Source organism: Zootoca vivipara, chromosome 7, assembly GCF_965207765.1.
Source record: "Zootoca vivipara chromosome 7, rZooViv2.hap1.1, whole genome shotgun sequence".
In the NCBI taxonomy this organism is placed as follows: Eukaryota; Metazoa; Chordata; class Lepidosauria; order Squamata; family Lacertidae; genus Zootoca; species Zootoca vivipara.
This window is the reverse complement of record NC_142590.1, coordinates 45972790-45993858: the sequence shown is the minus strand read 5'-3', so window position 1 is coordinate 45993858 and position 21069 is coordinate 45972790. Positions and strand designations below refer to the sequence as shown.

The following is a 21069-nucleotide window of genomic DNA, read 5'->3' as shown; positions in this document are numbered from 1 at the left end:
TGTTAGAACTTAACAAAGTAGACTGATATTGTGAAGCCTACCTCTCACAACATTGTTATCAAGGCCTCTTTCACTTGTTCAACCTCCATGAGATATGTTCTGTCATCTGCCTACAAATCTGTATCTGTTATGTAGAAAATAAGTGGCTTCAAATAAAAAAATAAAATGGGAACCTTCAGAACTAGTGAGTAAATGTTTCAATGGTCTGGGACAATTGTCCTACTAACAGGATTCAAAAGATGGCTAGGACATGATGTTTGTTAGTGAATTTTACACTTTACATTATCTTTCAGTATGAAAAGGGATTGTTGTTGGCTACCTCACTACATCCCACGAAGTGTTACAATCATGGTTTCATCTTGCGCAGACAGGACACAACTTACTGTGAGCTGGTTCCTTTGGCATTCATCTGGGGAAAATAATACATCTAACTGGGTTATGTGTTCATCTGCGCTCAGCAGATATTACTGTGCTTAGGTTTTATTGGGACCAGGATACATTATATTTTGTTGTCTTGGCCTTACTGTACAATACTTTCTCTTCCATGGTGTATTCAAACCTACTTCCTACCGGGCCGCTTTCAAGGTATTTCATGTAGGCTCATGTCATGAGTTATTAGTCTTTAAGGTGCTACAGGACTCTTCATCATGAAAGTTCTAGGTATGTTCTCTCAGCAGTGTTTGTTAACTTACAAGACCTGTAGATCAGGAATTTTGAAAGGTTTGTTGTGGAAGAGAAGGCCATTTAATGTAAGTTATCAATTTCCGTGCCAGGAAGAATCATTTAAGAGGTGCAGCAAATCTCTTATCTGAAAAATTGCACCTCCAAGAGGCAAAATGGGGATTGATGTGTTGGTTAATGTGACAGTAGTTTGCATGTGACAAGCCTAGAGATAACAAAATATAGTTTTGTTGGCTTGGGTTTCCTGACTGATGTAGGCACTTTCAGAGTTGTGGGGGAGGGTGCTGTGTAAGATGCCCTTGGTGTTTGGGGCTTTTATATTTAGATTAAAAGATAAGAAGAGGATGATAGAGCTTCAAAAAAAAACCATGAGTTATGTGGTGGAGAATTTTTTTCTTCCTCCCAACACTCAGGGTCACTCACTATTGATTGGCAAATTGAGGATAGACATAAATAAAATAGTTCTTCACACAGTGCACAACTAACTTGTGGAATTCACTGGTGCAAGAGATAAGCCTCCTTCATGGGGAGAAATGGTCTATGAAAGGTCAGTAGTAATAGTATTTAACAGGAACTCCAGGTTCACAGATAATTACTCTGAGTACAGTTGCTGCAAAGCAAATTGCAGGACAGGACTGTTACCTTCATCTCTTGCTTACGAGCTTCCTGAAGCATCTGGTTGGGCAGCATGGGAAATGGAAGGCTGGGCAAAACTGATATCTGGCTTGATTCAGCAGGAGTCCTCTTACATTTGTGATTGAAGGTTCATTATTTTCGGAGGCTATATAGGCATAAAGCCTCCCATCTCCTCTCTCCCTTGGCAGGTATGTGAATACTCTTCTGAAGCTCATCCCACCTGTTCTGGGACTCCAGGAACAACTACGTCAAGCAGTTCAGAGCAGGGATATGGAGACATCTCATGGGATCTGCCGCATTGCTGTTGCCCTGGGGGAGAATCATTCCCGGTGAGGAGCATGGTGATGGAATCTGATAGCAATGATCAGTAGAAAGTGGAGCTATTTTGGGGAGTGTTCCCTCTGCCCTACTAGGTTTCTTTGTAGCTAAGCAGCCTATAAGTCTCCCAAACCTCATTCTAAAGCAGTTCAAAGATCCAAAGGGTCATATGGACGCTAATGTATCTGTGCATGATAGTAGAGATACTATACCAGGCGTGGCCAAATGATGGAATTGTAGTCCCAAAACAGCTGGAGGGCCAGGTTTGGCCATGCCTGGACTATACGGAACCCTTTTCCACCTGGAAGCCATTGGAGATCGTAAACCCACTGTATCTAGTCCACTTGCTGGGGTATTTGTTCCATGAGTTGGCCGAATCCCTTTCAGTTTGCTTCCTAGCCCTTTTGCTGTAGAGCAGGCATCCCCAAACTCGGTCCTCCTGCCATTTTGGGACTACAATTCCCATAATCCCTGACTACTGGTCTTGTTAGCTAGGGTTGATGGGAGTTGTAGTCCCAAAACAGCTGGAGGGCTGAGTTTGGGTATGCCTGCTGTAGAGGGTATAGTGCACTGATGTATTGTATTATCCCAAATGTGGGGTGTCTGCTGTTTCTATGCACCTGCAATGGCAGAGCCAATTCCTGATGCAGTGTGCCTACTATCTCCCACAGAGCTCTCTTGGACCAAGTGGACCACTGGCAGAGCTTCCTAGCACTGGTTAACATGATCATGTTCTGCACTGGGATCCCAGGACACTATCCTGTCAATGAGACCACGAGTTCACTTACACTCACTTTCTGGTATACACTTCAGGTAAGTGTTAGCCACCTTCATGAAGTGGACTTCTTCAGTACCATCTTTATAGGTTTGTTCTCTGGCTAGAACTTTGGTTGGTGCCAGGCATGTGCTTGTAACAACAACAACAACAACAACAACAGCAACAACAACAAATGATAATAATAATAATATATTATTATTATTATTATTATTATTATTATTATTATTTCTACCCCACCCATCTGGCTGGGTTTCCCCAGCCACTTTGGGCGGCTTCCAACAAAATATTAAAATACAGTAATCCATCAAACATTAAAAGCTTCCCTAAACAGGGCTGCCTTCAGATGTCTTCTAAAATTCTGGTAGTTGTTGTTCTCTCTGACATCTGGTGGGAGGGTGTTCCACAGGGCAGGTGCCACTACCGAGAAGGCCCTCTGCCTGGTTCCCTGTAACTTGGCTTCTCGCAGTGAGGGAACCGCCAGAAGGCCCTCGGTGCTGCACCTCAGTGTCCGGGTAGAATGATGGGGGTGGAGATGCTCCTTCAGATATACTGGACCGAGGCCATTTAGGGTTTTAAAGGTCAACACCAACACTTTGAATTGTGCTTGGAAACGTACTGGGAGCCAATGTAGGTCTTTCAAGACCGGTGTTATGTGGTCTCGGCGGCCGCTCCCAGTCACCAGTCTAGCTGCCACATTCTGGATTAGTTGTAGTTCCCGGGTCACCTTCAAAGGTAGCCCCACATAGAGTGCATTGCAGTAGTCCAAGTGAGAGAAAACCAGAGCATGCACCACTCTGGCGAGACAGTCTGCAGGCAGGTAGGGTCTCAGCCTGCGTACCAGATAGAGCTGGTAGATAGCTGCCCTGGATACAGAACTGACCTGTGCCTCCATGGACAGCTGCGAGTCCAAAATGACTCCCAGGCCAAAATGACACCTGGTCTTTCAGGGGCACACGTATCGAATTATTCACTGTGCGGCAGATTTATCATCTTCCTCTCTTTCTGCTAGAGAACAACTTGACTGTGAGTACCCTGTTTTGACAGGAAGAGAGCTCCATTTAGTTTGCTGTCTAGTGGTGGCAAGGTGTTTCTTTACTAGAGTAACCCATAGTGCATCAGTGGCCTTATTGGAAGAGCCTTACAGATAACAGCTCTTTTCAGCTATGGAAGAAGACCAAGTTTGTTCTCTGTCTTGACAGGCAAAGTGCTGCTATTCCCAGTTCCAAGCACAATTAATGCAGATGCAGATTTGTCTGTTGTGTATGCTTGCTGCTACTCTGAGACACAGTCCTTGAAGCAGTGCAGCCTGGTCTGACTTGCCCTCCCCACCCCCACACTTCCTTGGAGCCCAGAAGCTTCATTAGCATGGCAAATTAGCCTGACATACTCCTGCACTGCCCAAGAGCAAGGCTAGCTGTTGAGCTGCTGCTTCTCTGGGTGCCAGCTTGAAATGAGATGAGGTCATGCATTGTCTCAGTGTGTGACTGGTGCAGTACTTGAGTCCACAGGCACATCGTTCCTAATGAAGGGAACAAAACTGAAGCAGCATCTTTTATAGGCTGCTCAAGAGCAGAGAGACAGCAGAAGACTTTTTTTCTGCATGGTCTAACCCACACCAGTATACACCTTTGCAGTTTTCAGTGGGTTCCCAGAACCTTTGGTAATTTTATGCCAGGCAACCCAGGATCACCCTTTTCTATTTCCTTCATAAGCTCTGCCTAGTGGAAGAATCTTGAATCAGAGGTTTAGTGAAGCTCCAGGATTGTATTCAGTGACCCAGAATCCCTTCTTTCTTTTCTTTTCTATACATCTGTTTTTGCATCAGCCTAGCTTATAACGTAACCTTGTCCATGCCAGCCTTGAGCAGCATAGGAATACCTAGCTTTCTTCTTGGAGCAGACATTGCTATACTGTAGGGGACGGATTTATTCCTTACCTGGCTAAACCTGTCTCTAAAGGAAAGAACAAGGTGTTGGCCACTAAAAGTAGAAGAAAGCAGACATGGCGGCTGCTTTACCAGCCTGTGATGGCTTCTGTACTTGTCTAGTTGGTGTCAATGTGTTGAGACGGAATGATACTACAGAGAGTGACCTGACAAAGTATTATGTAGAACTGCTCCTAGAAGCTAGGAAGGATCTTAAATGCATTAAAGAGAATATTTGAGTGGAGTATCTTGACTCTAAAATGTCATTTCTGGGTTTCCCATGTATAGATTTAACAACAATGAGAGGTGATCACCCCCCTTCCCCGATCACATCAAAATGCTTGGGGGACTGATTGTATTAACATCAACATGATTGCTGGAGTTCAGGGCTGATTTTTCCAACCTCCACTTGATGATCTTTTTCTTTGCAGGATGACATCCTCTCTTTTGATCCAGAAAAGCAGGCCATGTATCAGCAGGTATATCGGCCTGTCTATTTCCAGCTAGTGGATGTGCTCCTGCACAAGGCACAGTTTCCCTCTGATGAAGAGTATAGCTGCTGGTCCTCTGATGAAAAGGAGCAATTTCGGATATACCGGTATGACCTTTTGCCTAATCATATCCCTTAACATTCAGTTGTTATGCAATGCTTATAATCTGCAGAAGAGGAAGATGATCATGCTTCATTAATGGGAGTAAACATTGAACTTGTCCTGATTTGGCTATGGGCTATAACTGTTTCAGCAATTTCTATCTAGCTGCTGTTTGGTAATGTGGGAGTGTTCTGTAACTCTTTTTTACTATTGCTCATTTGCTCATTTCTTCAGAGTGGACATCTCTGACACCCTGATGTATGTGTATGAAATGCTCGGAGCAGAGCTGTTGAGCAGCTTATATGACAAGCTAGGTCGTCTCTTGACCAACACAGAACAGCCATCCTCATGGCAGGTGAGTAGAGAGCTCCACCCTCAAATGGAACACAAGCTAGAAGAATGCAGCAAGCACAGAGGCTGAAGATGTTGCAGATTTTTAAGAAAGGATGGTACTAGTACTGGTTAGACCTGGGTAGAGAGCGTTGTGGAAGACAGGTGTAAGGTAAGGGAAAGTGAAGGTGCAGAGTGTCTTGGTTAGAAGAGCCATTTGTTAAATCTCAGAGCAGTATGTGTGGAAGGGCATCCAAAGTCACAAAACTCCAAAAAGTTGTTAGAAGTGTTGAATGGGTCTGAAATGTGTCAACCTCTTCCTTGTACTGTACATCTGAGTTGGTGACTTATAAAATTGGGACTGAAGGATTGCTTTGATGCCCCAACTTCCAGCTTGCTGATTTCTCTCCTAGTGTTAGACACTGCTGCTGTTTTTTGCAAGCATTCTGGCACACCTCCCATCACTGTGTGGCAGCAACCAAATTATATAAGATATCTGATAGCATGATTGCAGAATCCACAAATGCATGCTCAATTACATCTTTTTTCCTTACCATAGGGTTTGTGTTATCACATGTTTTTATATAGTCTACAAGTTAGATTTCTGTACTGGGAAAATTGAAGAGTGTAGTTGTCCCACTACCTCCAGTGTTACAAAGAAAATCTGCCTTTACAGTTTGCTGAAAGATGCTGAAAGATCAGGCCCGGCTCTAGGTGCACTCCCGGTGGCGCGGGGCCGGCAGGGGGGGCGCTGTGCGACGAAGCCAGGGCGCCCGACCTGCTCGAGACGGCCCTATAAAAGATTCTTAGATATGTCTCCTGTGCCATGATGGGTGGTAATGCCAGGCTAGAGGTCTCTGTGTGGCAGCTAATCAGAATGTATCTGTTCACCTTGGCATGTTGACAGTGTGTTACTGGCACAGTAAACAGTGATGGGTATCAAGGACCAGTGACCGCAGGGACTCCTCGTTCATCAATGTGACAGCCAAGCAAAAACTCAGCCTAGCCATGATTTACAGTCCACGCACCTGGAAGCCTTAAGACAGTAGCAAGCATGCCAGCACTCCAGCATATTAAGTATGCTGCAGCCTCAGCAGTCCATATCTTGCTACAATAGCCCTTGGTGAGAGGGAGCATGGATGCAGGTGTATCCTGCCTCTTATGGGTGCAAGAAGGGGAGAGACTACACAATGAGCTCATCCACACTTGCACTTGCCCTGCCTCATTTCCCCCAGGAAATCCACTGTTTACTGCTGAATCAGAGCAAACACCAATCGATTTTTCTGCAGATTGGTGTCTGTTCCCATGGAAAGTGGTGAGACAAATGGGACAAGTGGAAAACCTCTTGGGCCCATGCTTTCAAGGCATGGGACAAGTGGAAGTGTGGATGAGCCCTGTGTGTTATATAGCTTTCAGGATGTCTAGTTGGGGTTGCACTGAAGGATAGCAGGTGCTTTATGCTGCTGGGGAAAGGGGTTCCTTGACCTGAATAATTTGACTCACTAGATACGATGCCCCTGCAAAAAGCTTTCTGGTGAAACAATTATTATTGTGCTACTAAGTGTAAAGGATCAACAACTCATTACTGTATAACTTTATCATTATAACTTTTTGTATATTAATGGTATTTTATATATATACTAGTCTCATTCAGCCCGTTAAGAAAACGGGCGCTAGAGGTGCGACGGGGCCGCGGCCTTCCCTCCCTTTCTGCGCTCGGCCGCGGGGCGCGTCGGGAACGCAATTAAACAAAGCGCTCTCCCGTCGTGTCCCGCGGCCAAGCGCAGAGAGGGAGGGAAGGCCGCGGCCCCACCGCTCCTCCCATGGGCCAGGTAGGGTTGTCAGGAGGAGGCGGACCAAGACGGCGGTATCGGGCTCCGGGGCCGCAGCCCGCGGCGGCGGGGGAGCCGGATCAGGCTCCCGCCGCGGCCCTGGAGCCCGATGCCGCCATCTTGGTCCGCCACTGCAGGGGAACGGGAGGCAGAGGGTTGAGGGGGGAGAGAGAGCATGTGTGTGTACGTCCCGCGTCTTCGTCCAGTCCCTGTGTCCGTGGGGCACATGCACATTAGCGCGGACACAGGGACACAGGGACTGGACGCAGAGACACAGGGACTTTATTATATAGGATATATATATTCTTTTTTTCTTTTTTCTTTTTCTTTTTCCTTCGTGGAATTTATTGTTCATTTCAAGAAATGAGAGTTATTCTGTTTATCATCTCTTACGCTGTGGAATATAATTGACATCATATATAAGGAAATAACTGGAAACATCAACAAATGAATTGATTTGTACCAGTGTTTATTTGATAAATTTAATAAAGATGATGTTATAAAAAATAATAATAACTTTTTGTAAAAAATGAAATCTAGGTTGGGGACTTATTCAACATACTGTGTCGTGTTCTGTCTCTGCCTTTGTTGCACAATGAAGTTTGATTAAATAAATTTAAAATATTTATATATCGCTGTTCATTTGGGTAGTGGTGTTTGAACCACCCCTTGTAAAAATTCAGCACCAACACTGAGTCCACGTTGCAAATCGGATGAAGGGTGGTATATACATTTAATAAATAAATAAATAAATAAATAAATAAAATCCATGTGCGGCATTAGAGTTCGGCCTGGACTCAAGAATGAAATCTTTTTCTCTGGCAGCACACAGAAGCTTTGCTTTATGGGTTCCAGTCTATCGCAGAAACAATAGATGTAAACTACTCGGATGTAGTGCCTGGCCTCATTGGGCTTATTCCTCACATCAGCATCAGCAATGTGCAGCTTGCAGATACGGTTATGTTCACTATTGGTAAGAAGACTGGGTATGGGGAGGGAATGGGTGCTGAAAAGAAGGTTAACCCAAAGAACCTCAGGCTGTTGAGGTCTTACAACACTATGGAACCAGGCCAGCAGTCCATAGGGTGGATGTGGCCTGTGGGGCCTCTTCATCCAGTCCACAGAACCCTCTCCTTGCCCAAGCCTGTGCTACAATTAGGCTGCAAAGAAAGCCTTGTTTTGTCTCTGCTCTGTGTGCCAGCTTTGAGTGTGGCAAAAACAGAATGAGGCCATTTTTTTCTTTTACTCCCCCACCCCAGCATGTACTGTTGGAAATGAGGAAATGTGGCCCTTGGACTGAAAATATTCCTAATGCCTGAAATTGGTGTGCCTTACAGTAGTCCATGTGGGGCTTCCTTGAGATGGTTTGGAAGCTATATCTGGTGGAGAATGTTACAGCCAGTTTTTTGAATGGAGCACCTTGACGTGCACATAGTGCACCTGTGCTGAGGGAACTGCATTAGCTGTTTTTATGATCCTGTTTATTGTTTTTATGATCCTGTTTATTGCTGTATTTTTGTACATTGCTTAGACCTTTAATGAAGGGGTTTAGTAATGCTTTTAAATAACTAAATAGTGATGGGGTACTTCTTAGCTTTTTGCGGGCTGTACTGATAGCATTTGGCACATTAAACAGAGCAGCTCCTGACTCTGCATTTTCTATCTTTCTAGGAGCACTTTCAGAGTGGCTGGCTGACCACCCTGTCATGATCAACAATGTCTTACCCCTGGTGCTACAGGCTCTGGGAAATCCTGAGTTGTCCATCTCTAGTGTTTCAACCCTTAAGAAAATCTGCCGTGAATGCAAGTATGACTTGCCTCCCTATGCTGCCAACATAGTTGCTGTCTCTCAGGTAACTGAAATAATGGTCTAAGGATGCATGGTTCTATGAGAACTGTTGATCCTTGTTGCTGACATTATGGAGCTTGGGAGACAAGCTATATGAAACCACTGCCTATAATGAATCACTGATGAGTACTTATCCATTATGAAGCATCCTTGAGAAGGGTTGGCTTTCACTGTAGGAGGGAGAGGGTGCTTACTGATTATTTATTCAGATATTTATAAGCAGCATTTTAAGGTCAAGCCCTCACCAGTATGTAAAAAGATTGATGCAAGATAACAATAGGTACATCAGACAGGTGTACAACTACTATGAGAAAGCTGCTCTGAATCATACAAGTCTTTCACACCCTTCAGGAAAATCATTAGAGAGCTTTTCAAGGCCCTTTTAAAAGCATGTATGGAAGGAGCCAAGCATAAGTTAATCAGAAGGGAGCCTTCTCTTGTTTATCCACTTTTCCTTGAAATGTCACAGCATCCATGCTCCAGATCAGTGTTTGCCTCCCAGAGTTGTCAGTTGATATTGTGGTTGGAGCATTGCTAAATGTTTCTGCTGTGGGGCGAGTATTCACTTTTTCACATCTTTCCTTCTGTAGGATGTGCTAATGAAGCAGATTCACAAGGTAAGATACTTATACTCCTCCCTGCTGCAGAGGGTCAAAGAGTGTACAGAATATATGGTTACCTATCAAGTTATTATTTCTGAAGTATTGAGCATTCCAGTCAATGAGAGGAGGATTAGAGGAATTGGTGAAATTGGGTGCATGTCTCCCAAACAGAGTTTTGATCAGGAGTGGGGAGCCTGTGACCCTCCAAAAGTTGCTAGCCATTGGCCTTGCAGGCAAGGACTGTTGGGAGTCGGAATTCAAAAGCAGCTGTAGAGTCACATGTTTCTCTTTCCTAGTTTAGATAGACATCCGTTATGATTCCAAGCATTCCAAAGCTGCATGAAAGAGTCTTATTTGTGTTTATCGGTGACTCAGGGCTCTGACAATGGCTATTTTGGTGCTAAGTTCTGGCACTAAACACAGGTTTCTGTGTTGAGACTTCCAGAAGGCATAGCTAAGACTTAAGCCATGGAGTTGACAAAGAATAGAGGGAGAATAAACTCCAACTGAGATGTAGTGTAGCATGACGTTCTGAAGATAATAGGAGAAACTAAGAATGTTGTCCATCTTGTTCTGTCCCCAGACAAGTCAGTGCATGTGGCTGATGCAAGCTCTGGGCTTCTTGCTGTCTGCCCTCCAAGTGGAGGAGATCTTGAAGAATCTGCACTCACTGATTACTCCTTACATCCAGCAGCTGGAGAAGCTGGCTGATGAAACGGTGAGCTGCTTCACTTGCCTGGTGGTGGCTGTTCACCAACCTTCTTCTAAGAAAGAATAGAGCCTGTTGTGTATAAAACTCTACTCTTCTTTGTTGCAAGTTGTGCCTTGTTTTAACCGTACCTACTTGGTCTTGCAAGCCTCTCATTGCTTCTCTCTGTCCTCTGGTTTTTAAATTCCTCCCCCCTGCCCTGTTTTCCATTATGCTTTTTTTTTGGGGGGGAATCAATCACTAGACTGTGCTTCACAGTTGTGCTGTCCATTCTTGCTGCCAACCTGGGACATCTGATGTGAGTGGCCCATATCCTGGGTCTACTGTAACCACTATAGTGATGCTTTGCCTTGCAGCCAAACCCCTCCAACAAGCTGGCCATCATCCACATCCTGGGCTTGCTCTCCAACCTCTTCACCACATTGGACATCAGTCATCATGATGACGATCATGAGAGCTCAGAGGTCAAGAAGCTGCCAGTGCCTCAGGGCCCCAATCCGGTGGGTGTCACATGTATCTGAGCAGTTCTTTTTATACATTAGGGCATACAACTTCACATTTAGATGACTGTGCCTCTTCCCTGCCATGTAACTGAAGGCAGCTTTAACTCTTGTTGGGCAGTAGCATAGAATGGTTGAAGGGTTGTGAAAATCAGTAGTGCACTGTGAGTGTGTTCCCTTAACTATTGGAATGAGCCTGCGTAGATTAGCCACTTCATCACCACAGATTGTGAGCTGTTCGACGTGACTACTGAGTGATCAGAAGAGAGCTCAAAAAATGTCCCTTCAATTGTGTATATTTTCTTTGTGTTCACTTTTAAAAAGAAGTGAGGGCAGCTGCACATCTGGTATTGTGAGACTTTTGAAAACTACTCTGGCATAATATGACTTGTGGCGCAGTCTCTAGAGAGGCCTCTAATACCATCTTTTCATCCCTGGATCTGAATGGTCGTGAGCTCTCTCCTGCTCCTCAAACTGTGGTAGACCAAGCCAGTTTCGTAATTATCTTCTATCTACTTCCTCTAGGTAGTGATGGTGCTGCAGCAAGTCTTCCAGCTTATCCAGAAAGTGCTTAGCAAGTGGCTGAATGATGCCCAGGTTGTGGAGGTAATGCATCTTCTAGGTTAAAAAACAAACAAACCACACATACTTTGCCCACCTAGCTATAGTTAGATGGGAGATTCCCAGGTTGGCACTGGTGGTTGTTGGCAGAAGGTATGTTTGTGATGTTGGATAAGCCTCTCTTTTCAGTTGATTCCCACATTCTGTTCAATTTGGTATTCTACTTTTAGGCTTAGGAGTTTGGCCGACCATGCCAAACTTGCCTCACAGAACTGAATTGGAGGTGGGTGGAGGAAACTATATATGGCACCTCAGGCTTCTTTGAGGAAAGGTGAAGTACAGAATCAATAGATATTTAGCTGAGGAACAAGTTATTTAACCAGTCCTCCCTTGACGCAGCCCTTCCTCTTCCCACAGGCTGTGTGCTCCATTTTTGAAAAGTCTGTGAAGACCCTCCTGGATGACTTTGCACCCATGGTGCCTCAACTGTGTGAGATGCTGGGCCAGATGTATAGCACCATTCCTCAGGCATCTGCCATTGATCTCACTCGACAGGTAAATCTAAGTACTAGAATTTCTGGGAGCTACTGAGTTTACAATGGAGGCTGATAATCTGTTGGGTAATTCCTACCCACTTAGTATCTTTAGCTTGTCTCCTTTGTTTTGTTCAAGCACAGGTATTGCTCAAAATGTGTTTTCCCACATACACATGAATTGTGTACTTGCATGTGTATGCACATATCTGAGAAGCTACTGTAGTGGGAATATGCCAGCTGTTCTCTGTCTCCTTTGCTGTGTTAGCAGCAAGGGTCTTGTTGATGTTTTCAGGCAGAGAACAGGCAGCTAGACTTACACGGGGGATAGCTAGGGGCTACAAATATGGGATGGAATGGGTCATACCAGACTACTCTGGCTTCAGTCTTCTTTGTATTTTATATCCCCAGCTGGTTCACATCTTTGCCCATGAGCCTGCCCATTTCCCACCCATCAAGGCGCTCTTTCTGCTCGTCACATCAGTTACGCTAACACTGTTTCAGCAAGGTATGTGTGCCTGGGCACCTTCACTCTTGTGAGGCTGCCACGTTGAAAACTGCTGTTCCTGGTTTCAGCTGTTCAGACTCGACTATAAGGTGTGTGCAGGTGGGGAGGGGGACACCTTCCTCAGGTCATGACTGTGCTTGTTCAGTTCCAAAAGCTTTTAGCTGGTACAGTTTAAGATGAAAAGCTCTTACTAAGGTGGACTCTCTGGCATGCTTCTCCTCAGGTATCAGTGCCTGAGTGGACAGTAGTGCTGCCATTTCCTCCCCTTCTCCTGTCCTTTATGACTGGAAATGTGCCCTCCCCATCAGATTCCTGGGTTAGGGCCCCCAGAGGAAGATGAAGTGAGCAGTCGGCTCTGAGTAGAAAGCAAGAATCACTCAGGAGTGTGTTGTAATGTCTTTTAGTTAACCCCATCACTACTCCTTATGGAGTCGACCATATTCATCAGGGTTTGGTTTTTTCCTGTGGCCTAAATAAAACATTTGTCATGTGGACTCTGTATCCTATCTCCCTGGTTCTCCGGCTCAAAGGATTCCTTTTACAGCTCTGTGAAATTCCCAGCAAGTGTTTGGACTTGCCTTTGCATGGAACTGCCATATTGACTCCATGTTGACCCCAGCTGAGATGAAAAGCTTGGAATACATGTACAGATCCAGTCAGCATGGTTGGTGGGGTATCTGCTTCCTTTTCCAGGTCCTTGTTTGAACTCAGAATTGATGGGGAGCAACTAGTACTTGGAGTGATGCCCTGTTACTGCCTGACTGGGTCAGGCATAGCCAACATGGAGGAAGAGAATTCTTACAGATCCAGGAAAGCTTATGTGATGATAAATTTGCTAAATTTATAATGCCACAAGGCTTTCTGTTTTGTGGAATGGAAGTATGCTTACCAGCAACCACACTGGCCTTTCCCTGCAGAAAATGCCAGAAAGTTGGGTTCTTCCCAACTAGGCAGGCATGTGGACATGGGTGTTAGGAAAATACTGTGTTGGGACTGTCCATCCGGCACTCTAGTGGATTTCCAAGACTTTGTGCCTACTCCATGTCAATACTGGATTTGTTGTTTGACTCTGGAGTTGTCTTTCAGTACCAAGTAAATCATGATAACATGTATCCAGTTCAAATGTGTTCGTTCTCCACATAAAACTGGTGTCCAGTTAGCTCCTGCTTCTCTCTTCCCCTGCTAGGGTGCAATGAGCTCTCCCCTTCCTATCCTTGGTGCTTGGCAGGGGACTCTGGGCACAGGCCTATTCCTTTGCACTTTCTTTCTGTTCTTGGGTTTCCAAGCTCCATGATTTTTGTATGTTTTGTTTCTTTAACTTGCTTCAAGCTGCTCATGTGCCTGCCCTCCTCAACCCACCCCCTTGCACCCTCCCCTTCCTTCCCTTACTCCTGTTTTCACTTGTAAATTCTTTCTGTATCACATAACTATATGATGTTGAGTTGCTGTTTGTATGATTTTTCTCTTCAGTTACATCTTTATTATATTTTTAGGGCCCAGGGATCATCCTGATATTGTTGATTCATTTATGCAACTCCTGGCACAGGTGTGTTTTAGTTTCTTATTCATTCACTTTCTGTTCTCTCTCTTTCTCTTTTTTAATTCAATTTAAACCTATTTTTAGCTTTCTGTTGACAACGTTTTTTCCTTTTAGTTGAATATCGAGTTTCTCCATCTGTTTCCGTGGAAGTTGAAAACAAAACATTCTCCTTTTTCATAGGTGTGAGTTTGCCCTTTCCATTCCCCAAGGGGCAATACCTAGTGATGCAACAAGGCTTGTAGGTTGGGTTTGTTTTTAGGTCATGTGGTGTGGCCTTGCCCAGGAGGGGGCTGCTGAAAAATGGTAAATGTAGTTCAAGTGCTCTGGCAGCAGCATTCCAGTCCTGGTACAGATCTGTGTGCTTGTCTGAAGTGACTCTGACTTCTTTACAAATGCTGGCAAGTCCATAGTTTCTGTTTATTAGGTAGGAGTGATGTATTCAGTAACTTGGTGGATCTGGGAGGGGCAGCTGAACTAATGGGCAAGGATAGCAGATGAGCCTTGTCTCCCATGTTTGATCCCAAAACCCTTCTGCACTCCAGCATTTCTGCCAAGGCTTCCTGTGTCTGGTGTTTTGTCCCCCCCCCCCCCCCAGATTGTGAATCTTTCATAGAGCTCAGTCTCTAATGCTGTAATGACATCATGCACAGGGCAGGGCAGAGCAGTGGTGGTGGAATACAAACAGCAGGGGCTGGCGGGTATCATTCTGTGGAGTAAGTGAAGGATGAAGCATCCCTAACAAGTGGATTTGAATGAACAATCCCTAGACTGAAAATAAGCTGCAACACTAAGAACTGATGGAGCAGAATGGGGTGAGATCTTAGGTATTGATCTCCTGACTGTAGTAAGATGTTCTCTCGTTGGCTCTGGTTTATTGTTGCCTAATGGGGTTTCTGTATACAGGACTGTGATGGGGGAAGTGTCTGAGTGCTTAGCTCCCCCTTGTGGCAGTTAATACAGATGCAAATATGGGAGGCAATGTTGTTAATATGTTACTGTAAATCTCACACTTCTCTTCAGTAACACAGTAACTAACTTCCAGAAAATTTTGAAATTTGACAACAGCAAACCGCAGAATTAAAATGCCACCCTTTAAAGTTCTTTTTCTTGTTTTGTCATCATGTTAAGGGGATGTCAGCTATCAATGTACAGTTAAATATCAAATACTGAAATCAGTTATAATTATATAGGTGGAGCCCTATGGTGGATCCATGTTCTCAGGAGAGGGTTGGAACAATTTCATCCTGGGATGGGGGTAGGGGGCAGCTTTAACCAGATGAAGGAAAATGCAGTTGGAATGGGAGATGTGAAGAGAGGGACTAGGAGAAGCCCCTGGAGCATCCACAGACACAGTTGAAAGCCCTACAGTAGCTCATACTTCCAGCAGTTAGACATGGAACAACTTGGGACCCCAGATCTTCTGATTGACTGCATCCAGATGAGACCTAATCACCAGCCAATATTCATCCTGAAGAGTTAAAAAATGCAGCTCTTGTGTCTGGGACAGTGGGTGTCATAGTTTGGCCCACACTGGAAATTAAAGCAGTAGGGTTTCAGTGGACTCAAAGCAATGCTATTAATACCTTTTTATATTGTATGTCTTCCTCTTGCATACACACACACACACACACACTTTCCTCCCTTGGTTGAATAAATATTCTTTGTTTGCCTCCATATAATTTGAGAGGAGCTCAAATTAGAAGTTGCCTGGGTTTGGGCTGATTTAGCTACTAGTGCCCAGTATGTTTTTCACCACTTCTTTTCGAGATGTGAAAGCTGGTGGTTTGGAGACACTGCACCCTGCATCTTGGGGTCACTTGCATTCTCATTCTCTCTTATTCTACCTCATCTGTGAGCCTAAATCCCATTGCACTTTTGCTATCTCTCAGCATTCACATTAAAACTTAACACACACCCAAAAGAGGAGAGAGAGGCAGCTGATATATTGGTTACTCCCCATATAGTCATTAGCACTTTCATTCATTCTTTGAGTAAAAAATAAGATACTACCTCCTGGTCTGCCAGACCCACAAAACAGCTTACAATAAGATACAATAAAATTCTGAAGCAATATTTGAAACACTTGTAACTAAAAGATTAATTACAGTAGTCCAGCATTTGAAACTCTTCAGCTTCCAACTGCCTTGCTAAAAAGATGTTTGGGCCATGCACCAAAATGCATCTTAGCAGACTCTCTAGAGAGATACTTCCAAGGGCAGAATGCCATTACCCAAAGAGTTATGCTCTTTGTGGCTACCAGCCTACATACACCTGTAGTACTTGGAGCAAGAACTCAACTTAAACAAAAGAGGCAGAGTGGATTCATATGGGAGAAGATGCCCCTTGAGGTAACATGGTTCCGGATTCTGTATGAGGCAAAGAGGACTGGGTTGCATTTGAAAGTGCAACTTCTGCAGTCTGCTAGTTTCCTATCATTTGCTGGCGGTGTCTCGTTGGCAGAATGTCACCTATACCCTTTTCTCTTGGAGTACAGTAAGCCTAAATTGGCAATGCCCTAGAAGAGTTATGTTAACATTTGCTGTTTGTTTAACTTGCCCAACTGGTGGCCCATGTCCAGGCTTGTTCTGTCCCAAAAACCAAGTTTAAAGACACTGGATATAGAGTATGTGAGAAGTCTGAAATCCTAGGGGAATGTTCTCCCCTCATGCTTAGTGTGGAGACAAATCAGTAGGAAAATTCTTCACAGCATCAGCATCAGGCATGCACTTCCTTTGAAGCCATCCAGCGAGACTAGAATACAGGCCTAGCAGAAGGGTCAGTTTGCTAAAATGAGATGACCATTGAGTATGTAACAACACCGCTTGTCCATTCAAGTGATTGGTACATTGCGAAACATAATGTGTCTGTAGGCAGAATTATACAATAATATATAACATTTTCCTTTGTTCAAAAATCAAATCATCTTGATTTGCAAGTATTGCCCCACTAATGCCTATATTATCCCTAAATCAGAAGACTGGCAGCCTAGGCTTAAATATACATTTGAATTTCCCTGAAATTGTGTGTGTGTACTGCCGTGGGGGGGGGAGAAGTGAAGAGGAAAGGGAGAAGCAAAAGAATGATCTTTTGATGGAACAATTTTAATTGCTTAAAATGTTAGAACACTAGAGTCATTCCTCTAGCATAGGTGTTTAGATGAAAATTTTAAATATGTTCTTAGAGGTCCTAGTTTTAGCGCACCACCATAAGGTTGCTTTGATACAAAGGTAGTTGTTGAGAGAGACAAAGTCATGAGCATATTGCGAGCTAGCACTGAGTTTCCTTTAACTGGCTGTCATTATGTGGTATATCGGCTAAATTGTTTATTGAAACCCCTATAGGTATTAATATAATTTATTCTGCATGGTTTAATTTGCATCACTTTGTATATGAGCAAATGTTTCAGTAACGGAATACAAAGATGTGTGGGCTCAGACATTTGATTTAATTGGCCTTTTTATCTATTTCTATACTGATGGCTCACAATGCACTGTGTACTACCGGTAAGCAAATCTGTTTCCACTAAGTTGGCTGTAACACATTGTGGGAGGAATTCAACATAGCACTATGGCAATCATTCTGTTAAAGCAAGCATTTCATCTTGCCATATGGAACGATGCCCCTCTCTTCCTACTGCAGGCTGTTTTGGGGGGGTCTCCTGGCCCCTCTCCAGCCAATTTGGGTGCAGGGAGAGGAAAGAGGGGAGGCCCCATTGCGCTAGTTCCACTAGTGGGGCTCATTAGTTGAATCTGGCCCTCAATATATAAAAATGTACCTGGAGGGATGCAAACAAACGAAACATTCTTTACTAGAGTGATGGAATAAAAATCATTTTTAAAACTTTAGAGTATTAGCAATATTCCGTAGCAGTTTTAACCAGTGGCGTAGTAACGGGGGTGGGGGGCAGCAAGGAGGAGAAGCCCCGATGCAAGTGAGACTGCTTCACTCCGTGGCTTGCTCGTGGGGTTTGCTGTGTCACATGCCTCCTGTGCGCAGCGGGGTGCCTTCGGGTTTGCCGCCCCAGGCAGCCAGGCAGCTAGCTACGCCGCTGGTTTTAACAGTAGCCTTTGCAATACAAAGCCATTGAAAACCCTGCAGATTAGCACCAGGCAGATATTTACCATTGTGTGACAGAAAGGGACATAATGTTGGATTATAGGAAGATGCCTTACACCAAGTCAAACCATTGGTCCATCTAGCTCAGTATTGTCTACACTGACTGGTAGCGGCTCTCCCAGGTTTCAGGCAGGGGACACCCCCAGCCCTACCTGCAGATGTCAGAAATTGTACCCGAGAGCTTCAGTGTGCAAGGCAGATGCTCTGCCACTGAATTACAGCCCTTTCCTTAACTCTCTTTGTTCCTTCCACCTGGGTGATGAACAAGTGGACAATCAAGGCATGTAGAGTGGAATCTGAGAATGCAAAGCTTTGGAAGCAAGTCATTGCAGCGATCAGTATCAAGTTGCAGGTACAGCAAGCAATACTTCTGCAGCCCCGGAAGATCGTGCTTCATTGACAAAGCACATACTTCACATAGCTGTGTGGGAGTATAAGTTGTTTAGGGCCCTGTTTGTTAATAGGTCTCACCTTGTTTTGTGAATGCCATGGTAGAGCAAATGTTTAGGTCCTTCAGGAATGGAAGTAACAGTGGGGAACTGCTGTCCATGGTGCTGAAATAGATAGGCTTGCAAAATTCTTTCTGTGCTTGCTGTCTATGGTGCTGAAATAAGCTGCCAGGCAGCAATATTTATATTAAGTCACAAGTAAAATCAGCCTTTTTGTAGTTTAACAGGAATACTGAAACTAGATGAGCCCCCTTTCCTGGTGGTGTAGAAAGGAATTCCCACATCTCTGGATTTCTTCATTTGTAGCAAAGTAGGAATCCTAGTAGGTTGTTTCTAGGTAATCTTTCAATTACATGTGTCTTCAGAGGTTCTTAATTACCTTGATGCCCTTGACTTCAGAAGTGTCCTACTTATGTTCTTTCCTTTCCTGCCATATCTGACTTACTGTGCACCATGGCTGAGGGCCAGGTAAGTGCACATGGGGGTCTTGGCCAGGGAGCTATTCTGTGGCACTTTTTTGCCCCTGGACTGCCAGAGCTGTGTTTATTGTCTGTGTATGTGTGTGTACCTTGCAGGCACTCAAACGGAAACCTGACCTGTTCCTGTGTACCAGCCTGGATGTCAAAGCAGTATTCCATTGTGGTGAGTAAGACTAAACTATCAAAAAATCGAGCTCCATTGATGCAATTGGGAAAGCTGATTTAGCCAAATGAGGCAGTGTTCCTTAAAGGTTCAGATGTATGACAACAGCCTGCATGTTTGATGTAGAAACACCCCTCAAATCAGACCAGCTGAAGCTCCATGTAAGGTCCTTGTGCTTGGAGAAGGGAAGGCTCCTTTCCTTCCCTGCTCCTGTGGAAAGCTTTGAATTGTGTTAGCTGAGTCCTGAAGTGTTGCTTTCCCTCTAGGTGTGATCTCCTTGAAGTTCCCTGAAGCACCAACTGTCAAAGCTGCCTGTGGCTTTTTTGTGAGTGTTTTGCTTTTGCTAGATCTGCCATTGGCCAGTGGTACAGGCAGAGTTGTGTTTGGGCCAAGTGGCTTGGAAGCACTTCTGCTGGGACAGGATGGAGAAGCACCCAGAACTGGTGAGAGGGAGCCTCCTCCAAATTCCAGAAAGGAGCTTCTCCTTTCATAAGTTGCCATTTGGGCCTTTTTATTTTCTTTTGCAGTTGGGTTTTTGTATGGAGGCATTTTCTCCTAACTGTATATACCTCCACTCTGTTTGGACATGTATACAGGAATGTGCTAGTCTCCCACATGGGACTGGAGATAGATGGGTATATATCTGAGTTATAGCAATACAGTTTGCATCAACTCCTTCTCACTGTTTCTTACAGACTGAGTTATTGCCACGTTGTGGGGAGATTCCACCGGTGGGACAAGTGGTACATGAGAATGGCAAAATGCTGCTGCAGGCTGTGCTTGAGGTAAGGAGTGGGGCTTTTCAAGCTAAGTCAGGGACAATTAGAAGGAATAACTGGAAGGAGCCATGCTCACAGATAAGCTGCACTTATTCCAGTATGTTTTATTAATTCAGCTCCCTTCTAACCAGAATATCCCTGAATGATTTCCAGCCTGATCTAGTATTTCGTGTCTTACTTGGAAGTGTGTTCCACTAAGTTCAGTGGTGCTTACTCCCAAGCAAGTGTGCCACCTTGGCCACTTCCTTTTTAAAAATGCTGAAGCCCTTGATGCAATCTGCTGGAGCCTTCTTAGGTCTGTAATGTAATGCTCCCTCCTGCAGTGCAGTCTCCTGGGAGGATTATTGTCTGGTGTTAACTGGATTTGCTCCATCTGCAGGGTGTAGGTGGCCAAGCCGCACGCAACTTGATGGATCACTTTGCTGAGATCCTCTTTGCTCTCAACAAGCACTGCTTCAGTTACTTGAGTGTCTGGATCAAGGAAGTGATGCAGCAGGATGGTTTTCCATCAGCCCGTGTCAGCCCTGAACAAAAGGAAATCTTTAGCCAGCAAATTCTCAGGTGAATTTTCTCTTGAAGACTTTTCTGGAAGACTGAGTTGGGGAAAATGTGTAAGGGAGTTTCTTGGCTCTTCAGCTTTCTGTCTATGCCTCCAAATTGTCATGAGTGATCATGATAGATACTGAGCATTTCCCCAGGTTCAACAGTCCTCCACAGAATCTTCTACATTAAAGAGCTTGCTTATTTTTTATATTTTAGTAAATTAAAATGTTCAGAAAGGTTCAAGGTATTTATATAAAGTAGAGGTAAATAGAAAAGGGTAGCACGGAAACTAAACACGAACTTGAGTTTTTATCCTTGTAGAGACATGCTACCTATCTTGGTGTTGCTTTGGTTTCTCCTTTAAGCCCCTGCTACTCCATGTAAACACCCATGAATTCACCAGCATTTAATAATTATTATAACAGGAACATAAACAGAGCCTGCTGCATTGGGCCATTGGCTTGTTCCGGCAGACTCTTCTTGCATTCTTACGGCTCGAAGAGCAGGATTCACTAGATTAATCCAGCCACCAATGAACTGAGATGCATTGGTGAACGATAATTTGCAGAACAGGAACATGAGTTGTTTAAAAGAGGATGTCTTAATGGAGGGCAGCAATGATTATAGTAGCTGTGTGGAGCATGTC

General features: G+C 44.4%; 1 protein-coding gene across 2 annotated transcripts in view; it reads left to right on the top strand.

Annotated features, from left to right (window-relative positions):
• Positions 1–21069, top strand: part of IPO13 (importin 13) — a 49076-nt gene that overhangs the window by 26389 nt on the left and 1618 nt on the right. The window contains exons 3-20 of one of the 2 annotated variants that reach the window (XM_088674098.1): positions 1506–1646; positions 2307–2448; positions 4769–4935; positions 5165–5285; positions 7918–8065; positions 8764–8945; positions 9532–9558; positions 10127–10261; positions 10609–10752; positions 11278–11358; positions 11731–11868; positions 12258–12354; positions 13848–13900; positions 18279–18362; positions 19035–19101; positions 19368–19426; positions 19797–19886; positions 20260–20441. In XM_088674098.1, the coding sequence (XP_088530224.1) occupies positions 1506–1646; positions 2307–2448; positions 4769–4935; positions 5165–5285; positions 7918–8065; positions 8764–8945; positions 9532–9558; positions 10127–10261; positions 10609–10752; positions 11278–11358; positions 11731–11868; positions 12258–12354; positions 13848–13900; positions 18279–18362; positions 19035–19101; positions 19368–19426; positions 19797–19886; positions 20260–20441 (2058 nt within the window). The remainder of the gene's footprint in view (positions 1–1505; positions 1647–2306; positions 2449–4768; positions 4936–5164; positions 5286–7917; positions 8066–8763; positions 8946–9531; positions 9559–10126; positions 10262–10608; positions 10753–11277; positions 11359–11730; positions 11869–12257; positions 12355–13847; positions 13901–18278; positions 18363–19034; positions 19102–19367; positions 19427–19796; positions 19887–20259; positions 20442–21069) is intronic. The other variant, XM_035124373.3, reaches the window with a different exon arrangement.